This window comes from Austrofundulus limnaeus, unplaced genomic scaffold (assembly GCF_001266775.1).
Source record: "Austrofundulus limnaeus strain Quisiro unplaced genomic scaffold, Austrofundulus_limnaeus-1.0 Scaffold37, whole genome shotgun sequence".
In the NCBI taxonomy this organism is placed as follows: domain Eukaryota; kingdom Metazoa; phylum Chordata; class Actinopteri; order Cyprinodontiformes; family Rivulidae; genus Austrofundulus; species Austrofundulus limnaeus.
The window spans coordinates 586,175-594,621 of NW_013952439.1; the positions used below are offsets into that span (position 1 = coordinate 586,175).

Below are 8,447 nucleotides of genomic sequence, written 5' to 3' on the forward strand. Positions count from 1 at the left end.
TCCAATTATGAGTCATGAAGCACCTTGGATAATCTCCAGAAATCAATGTAAATGGTAATAAAAATAATTGCTGATGTAATATTTTCCCTATAATTATTACAAAAACACTAAATAAGTATAAATAAGTATTTATATTTGTGTACAAAGTGTTCAGATTGTCAAAAAGCCTGTGTTTTTAGGGTTATCAATGAAGCTCATGTACTCAGACCAGTAATATTTGGGGTCACAAGTTTTTGCCATGGATATTTTGTGGGTCATAAGATCAAAAGTTTGGGAACCACTGCTGCAGAGGGCTTTCTACCTCTTTGTCATACTTTTTTTTCATACCAACTACTTTATACTATTGTTTTCTAGCCACGCATCAAAAAAAATCTGTTTCAGTTTATTGCAGAGATAATAGCGCCAAGACATCCAAGGACTCTTTACAATAAAAAAAAACACAAAATTAAACAATAGTGTCAATAGAAATACACAAACTAAATAAGCGCTGTGATATTTTTTTTATTATTTGTCCATAGAAATATATTCGGAGCTCTCCTATTCCCTAAAAAAGTTTTTGTATGCATGCTCAATTTTTTGCCTTATGCTGCTTCTAGCCTTTTGATACTTTGCCTGTTGCTCGAGCAAGTGTTCTGCTTCTTTTAGCTTCTTCGGGAGATTTTAGCTGTCAAAACAGCATTCATTTATTATCCAATTAATTCCTGCATTTTATTTTTTTGTATTTTGAAATTTCCATCAGTCGTTGCATAATTTCACTTTAAAAAGGCCAAACTTACAAAAAATGTTTTACTAAACAAATATCAAGCACTATTGAGAAAAGCAAGTAAACATAATGAATGTAAAAGTTTTTTTTTACTTTTTAAATTTTTGTGTATACTGTGTGGATATGACTATTTTGAAGGTCTGAAAATACCTAAGTTTCTATTTTTACCTGCAACCTTTGCCAATGTAAATGTTAGAGTGGCTTGTTACAGTTTTTTAAAGTATAAAATTATATAATTTGACTGATGTTATAATAAATCAAGTTATCAACAATATAAGTCAGTTTTGCATATAAATACAAAAACCTCTTCTGTAGTATCAATAGGTACTAATAGAAACAGGAAGTAAAAGGTAAATATTTTAATTCAATTTTAAAACCAATAATGGAACTTGACCATGTTGACACTAGAAACAAATCTTTTTTCCAAACATTTTTATTTATATACACAAAAAGTACAATCAGAAGTTCAAAAAGTCCTCCAAACAAGTTTAGTAGATGTTTCCCCAATTTAAATATTAAATCTGATTCATAAATTCAAATGTACTGACTGATTTCATAAAACTAACTACAGAACTGTAGTAAAGGAAACAAAAAATAAGGTAATTAATATGTGTGGAGGTAGAAAATAACGATATTAGCTTCAGCACGACATTCATGTTTGATCTAGAAACTATGTACACATAACTGCAAAAACCTAATAAACTTAGTTTATTAGAAGCAGGAAACTGAGCACTGAACAATGAACTGTAGCAAATTTTCAACATAAAAAACTGTTTAGTTATTTACATGAAAGAGATATCTAATAAAGCAGAACAGCTCAACAGAAAAAAAAAAAAACAGTTTCCAGCAGTTTTTCAGCTAAACCACAAGGGCTGATGAAAGGAATGGATAAAGACGACCCAACAGAAAAATATCTGCTGAGAAAATGTTTTTTTAGACTAAGAGCTAAGTGACATCTATCTGAGTTTGTTCTGTAATCAGTGCTTGGGTGTTTCTGCTCCGTTTTGATATGATAAATAATCTGAATATGTTAGTCTTTTTGTAGATGCAAATTAAAAAAGGCACAAACACACTTCAATACACAGAAACCTGATGGGATGACTAAAAACTGATTCAACTATAGATTTACAAAAATACGCTTCCTTTTTTTGTTTGTTTTTTTTTAAATCATGCTGCTGTTTAAAAGTGGAATTGCACTGAAAACAGCTGGAGCATCTCACACTTTACTGTAAAAACTGCACTCAACATCAAGTGTTCCATATAAAATAAAAAGTCAAACAGGACATTTCAGCAGAAGCTAGTCGACTTCAGCTCGTCGTTTACACCACAAACGATGACTTCTGTTTGAATTCCCCCTGAGAAACAAAACAAAAATGTTTCTTTTTTTGTTTTTCTAACACAAAATAACTCATCTATATTTGATTTTAATATTATCTAAATTATTAAATAAAATGTACATACATCATCATCATCACGAGCATAGGTTGTTGTTGGCTGGTAGACTGCTTTAGAATTTGGTTTGCTGTAAAAACAAAGAAAATACTCAGACAAACAGAAAAATGACATTAGGGATATTAGCCAGGAGAGGGTGCTAAAGTCACATAAAAAATGCAATGACGAAATTAAACATTTAGCAAACAAAAAAGGTGAAAAACTGAAATTAAATTGGGTCGGATTAAAAAATAAGTGGAATTTTGTTGCTTCTCATTAATCGTTACGTTATTTAACTTTTGGACTATAAATGTTCCTTCGGGGNTTACATAACAATGGATAAGTGTATATAAATAAAAAGATCTACAAAAAAAATCCACATTTTAGTTTTTGCATCTGCTACTAAACACATCTAACTCATTTACAGTCATGTTTTTGGGGTTAAATGTTGGGTTTTATCTTGAAAAGTGAGTTTTATCTGAACTTTATCCTGGTTGTATATTTTACCCACAATGACTCAGACACCAAATTGCAAAAGGTTTCTCTACTTACAAAAAAAAAAAAAACTATATATCAAAACAAAACACAATACACAATATAATAAAAAAACTCACCTTTCACTCTTAACTGTAATAAAAGAAAAGGAAAAAATGTCAGTAAAATAAAATATATAAGAAAAACACTTTCAGATCAACTTTTATTCTTCTACCTTATGTTCACATCCGTCATGATTTAAAATTCTTCTTAAAATGATGAATACCAAAGAATATTTTTAATAAAATGAATTAAACCTACTTGATGGCAGAAGTCCTTTCTTTTTGGCAAACCAAACACCGAAAATGATGAGGGCCAGAAGCAGCAGAGCAATGATCACCCCCGCAACAATTCCCCCAGTGTTCATGTCACCTGAAAGACACCGTTGCGTTACATTACTTAGATGAATCATTAAAAAAAAATAGAAAAGAGACAGTTTGACACTTTTTAATTCAAGTCAACAGAGATGTTGGGAGCACTTACGAACTTCCATCCTCGCACCGCTGCAGCGCTGAGTGGGACCGGCTTCGTTGGAGGCTTCACAGTAGTACTGACCTGAATCCATCTTGGTGACAGAAGGAAACTCCTGTAGAAACACAAGCTGTGCTTTAAAGACGAGTTTAAGAAGTATAAACACCAAAGCAGAGGTGGAATGTGTTTGTAGAAAGCAATCATGAGATCAACGTCAGGCTCCAGAGCAACAAGATGGAATACCACCAGCAATCACCCCTCATTGTTCGGTTTTGGGTTTTTTTGCCAACTTACACAACAGGATGTGAGTAAAAGAAAAAAAATACTATCTAAAGTGCTCCACATCAAACCAAAGTAAGGTCTGATGAAGCTTTGTTGAAATCTTCTGATTGCGGCAATCCATTTCTGAGAAAATTTTGCCCTAATTTTGGTATGCTCCATGACCTCCCTCATTGGAAAAATCTGATTTTGATCCAATGTGGAAGCTTTCAAGATGGAAACCATGTTGTGGACAAACCCTAAATATAGGCCCCCTCACTCATTACTTGCTGGGGTGTTCAGATGTTCATCATTTTCTCTTCTCATTTCTGAAATAAAAGGGTGTCCTGGGACTTTTGATTCACCTTGTACATACTGGGGTTTAAGAAAATACGGATTCACTGAAATGTTGAGATATTTAATTGTACTGTACTGATTCTTTAAAGTAATGTTTAGATTTATAATTAAGGCTTAAAATGAAATATTTTATGACAGCAGTTAATTCTTGCAAACAAAGTTAGGAGGTATGGAAAGTCAAATGGCTCACAGTTCATACTCTTTAAAATGTGCTTCGGTGACTGATAGATGCCATAAATAGTAGATCTGCAAAAATACATCCAGCTTTATCGAACTGTTCAATATAGTGCTCTAGGTTCAATACGCACTTGTACCAAACAACATAGATTTTAAAATTTATTTAATCAGCTTGTCTTCTGAAGATGCGCTGTGTTGAAGGTTCACTGGATCTGTGTTCGACCACTCCACCTAGGCTGCATTGTTGAGTGCAGATCTTTGCGGTAACTTGCGGTTTCAGAAAAATTTACTTTAAAAAAAACAGTACTTTTGAGGTTAAGCAAATGTTGTAATTGATTTCAATAAATTACAAGTTAAGGGAATGGAAATTTGTTTTTTATGTATTGAAAAAAATATTGAATCATGAGACTAAAGTATCGAACGGAAATGTGAATTTTCTGTATCGTTGCACCCCTAATAAATAGGTCTTATATACATTTTTGGTTTTGAATTTTCACATTAGAAGATACTAAGTTTATGTGCTGCCTTATATTTATGTTTTTAAGTTCAAGCTAATTTTGTTTTTTAATTATTTATCTACCTATTTATTTATTGACTCGGTAGCTGAAGCAAATACCGAACCAAGACACCTCTACAGTACAGAGAAATAAATGAGTAAAGCTGACCAGTTTTCCACTCAGTGGGTCCAGTTTGTAGGTGGCGTTTTGGAAACCAGCAATCTTGCTGGGGTCAACAGGAAGGAGGGTTCCATCTTTGTACCACTTGTATGTTGGAGGCGGTGACCCGGCAGGATCATAGCAGTGCAGGACGGCCATCTTGTTTGTCGTTACCGTTGGAGGGATATTACACATTGGTGCAGCTGGAGGAACTGTAAAACATGACAGACGGTTCTTGTTTTGAACATTTATGAGTAAAAATCAGTCTTGAAATTGATACAAAATCCTAAGAATGATACATACCCAGAACAGTCAGCTTCACAGTGGCAGCCTGATATGGGCTCTGGGCACTGGACACCTCACAGATATAGTCTCCATTATCCACACGGGTCACTTTGGAGAATCTCAAATCCTTGCCGTTAACCAAAGTGATGCGGCTGGAATATGAGTCTGTGGAAGAATCATAAGTTCGTTTGCTCTTTAGGATTCATTGGTAATATTTAACTATTTAACAAAATTAATTTTCTAGAAGATGACAAAGAAGAAATGTCAATGTACTGACCAGTTGGTTGACCATTATAAATCACATAGGTCTGTGATCCTTTTAAGTCCCTAAATTTCCACTCCAGTCTGGGATTTGAACCAAAGTCTGCTGAGTATGAGCACGTCAGGTCCACCCCTGGAAAATAAATAAATAAATAAATAAATAAATAAATAAATAAATAAATAAATAAATAAATAAACAAACAAACAAGTCATACAATTGTTCTGTGACGGAGCTCAGCTCAATTATGTAGCATAACTCTTCCATAAAAACTCAAATTTTGTGCAAAATAAGTGTTAGAATAATGACACAGCAGCATGATAGTCCCTTCAGAAAAAATACAGGGCAAGAGTCCAAATCATTTACTCTGTAGTAAATAGTGTCGGAGGAGTTGGCAAACCACTTTTAAGGAACAGCAGGATGTTCTGTTCTACTGAGCCCGCGAGGGGACATGGGGGATATTTTTTTTCGCATTCTCATGCAAATACCTTTTGCGTTACCTCGCAATACCTTTGCGTTACCTCGCAATACCTTTGCGTTACCTCGYAATACCTTTGCGTTCCCATGCAAAAGATTGTTTTGTATATGAACTGAATTAAATCAGACTTATTTTGAAATATCTGTTTACCAAAACAGGATGTGTCGCCACAAATTAGTGAAATTGACATTGATGTTGCATGGCTGCACTGTTAAAATATTGGCATGACGACATACTACCATGCGTGGCTGTGTGATAAATTCATTCTAAAGCTGAATTAAAGCAGTAGGCTAACTCGCTAATAGTGAACATGTGAGTTTGTTAATAAACCAGCAGGCACAACAGTGATAAACTACTTTTGCGAGGTAACGCAAAAGGTATTGCGAGGGAACGCAATACTATTGCGAGGGAACGCAAAAGAAAAAAAAAATTCCCATGTCCCCTCGCGGGCTCCGTACTGTTCAAACCCAAGCAAGAGCTGAAAAGAATACATCTCAACTTGGTAATAAGTCTGTTTTGATGTTAAGATCAAAATATACAGTAATCCTGAAATAGTTAAATAAATATTTGTGAGCCTGCTGAACATTCATTACACAGCAGGGTTGGGTAAAATCGTATCGTCAGAAAAACTGTCACAGATTAATGATCGTCACTTTATGTTTAGCGCTGCGTGATGGTGAAGTATTTTTGGGTGACGCACTATCAAGTGCGCATGTGTGGTGGAACGGTGGCGTGCAGCTAACGCTAACACTACAAACTTGTTTATTCACCTCAAACACAGCCATTAACCAGAGTATGAGGGGAAACTGACAACGCGGACCACATCCACAATGTCTGCTACAGCAAATTCATTACCGTAATCCTGATTACAGCATTTATGTATATAATGCGATTCGAGGACAGAGCAACCCTGTTTTTGAGCTTAAAATGCAAATTTAATCCTCGTACATAATCCTAACACTAATTTCCCACAGACCTCAGGATTTTTTTCAGCCTTTGCGGTGTACCTTCTGGTGGGGACAGATTATTTTGGGGACACTAGTGAGCATTTGTGGCTGTGAAGGAGAAGCTCAAGCTTCTGTGTGTCGCTAAAAGTGATCTGCTCAGAAGCTGGTTGTTAAAATAGCAAGATGAAAAGCTTCAAAGTCCAATTGAGAACATAACCCTGACATCCACATACAGTATTTACATCTCAGTTAACAAAAAGGTTTTTCCCCCATCGACTCCTCGTCCAACAACATGAACTTCTCTTCAAAGGACTGATACATCAGAGTGAAATAACTGTTTTAAATGTTTAGCTGTGTGTGATGTATTCTACAGAGGGAGATGATATAATAATTTATCCCACTCAATAATATTTCAGTTATATATGAGGAATATATTTAAATTTATTACAGTAGTACTTTTGCAATTTTTTTTAAAAATCTGTCGAAATGTATTCATAATAATACAACCCTTCAAATTTAAAGATTTTTTCATCTTTACTGTAATTCTTTTGGCCAATATCATCTGACCTTATTACACAGTAAACTCTAAATGCTCTGACAGGACATCCCTGATTTAATAACACACCACCACCTGCACACAAACAGTGTTCCCTTAATGCAGGTCATAAACGGCTTCCAGCTGCCAGCAGACCTGCAGGGAGTGAACCCACTGAGGGTTGGCCTCCGCTGGAAGCAGGAGCTGCTTCAGCAACATGAAAGTGGTTTTTATACAAGACAAATGTCCAACAATGTAAAATATCCTTAATGTGTGTTTTAAAAAAAAAAAACAGTGACGCACAACAAGGGCAGCTGCACATGTGGTCTGAAGATAAACAAATGACTCAAACCAGAAGAGCTTTTATCACCAGGCGCTCTCTGACCGATAATCAGGCCGGGTAGTTTAAGGAAGTTACCTCAGCAGTCACAGAATCTCTCGGTTTCGATGCCTCTCCAAACTTTTTATTCATTAATTTCAGCAGGTTTAAATTACTGTTCTACATTAGTCAGTAAAACGTGAGGAGAAATGTGAAATTTCCCAGCAGTCATTGGTGTTTTAGTGTAAGAGTGGGTGAACAGGATCCATACAGAAATGTCATTTTTATTTCATTGCACTTTGTTTTTCTGCATCCTAATTAAAACAGATTATATCGGGGATAAGATTTTCAAAGGCACAGTGTGTAGGATTTTGTTAAGTCTTTTAGCCGAAATTGAGATAATCACTAATGACAATAATAAAAAAACATGTCTAATCATTGCAGACAAAGACCTTGTTTTATTATGTTTACCTTATAAAAACCTGTTTATATCTCCATGGTCGCGGGTCGCCACTACAGGCAGCCGCCATCTTGTCTACGAAGGCTCATGAAGGACAAACTGCGGTGGCGGCGTCAAAAACAGTTTTAGTTGTAATACTATAAATGTAATATTTGAATGAAACAGCACCAAACTGCCATTATCGTTCACAAATTCTACAATAAACAACGTCTTTGCAGTTTCATTTGCATCTCCCTGCAAGATGTGTATGTCAGGTTTTTTTTACTCTACTTGTTTTTTTTAACAGGAAACAGAGACATGGAGCAGCTGGTTGCACAGAGTAAAGGGAGCAGAGAGACACTTTGACCAGGACCTCAACCTTCTTTTCACCCTGACAGCACTCCCACATGGCCGAGCCTCTGGGCTCCAGTCCAGCGTCTGTTGTGGGCAGCTGATGGAGTTCAGAGGGGATTGGAAGGTGTGTGTGTGTGTGTCTGTGTGTGTGTGTGTGTGTGTGTGTGTGTGTGTGTGTGTGTGT

General features: G+C 35.6%; 1 protein-coding gene across 1 annotated transcript in view; it reads right to left on the bottom strand.

The window, feature by feature from the left end:
* Positions 1 to 1,180: 1,180 nt before the first annotated feature.
* The window catches only part of f11r.1 (F11 receptor, tandem duplicate 1), a gene marked incomplete in the record, with an annotated part of 11,347 nt that continues 4,080 nt past the window's right edge, over positions 1,181 to 8,447 (bottom strand). Inside the window, 8 exon segments of the mRNA XM_014006670.1 lie at positions 1,181 to 2,118; positions 2,225 to 2,285; positions 2,809 to 2,821; positions 2,990 to 3,100; positions 3,212 to 3,314; positions 4,657 to 4,859; positions 4,951 to 5,097; positions 5,210 to 5,326. Of these exon segments, the coding sequence (XP_013862124.1) occupies positions 2,083 to 2,118; positions 2,225 to 2,285; positions 2,809 to 2,821; positions 2,990 to 3,100; positions 3,212 to 3,314; positions 4,657 to 4,859; positions 4,951 to 5,097; positions 5,210 to 5,326 (791 nt within the window).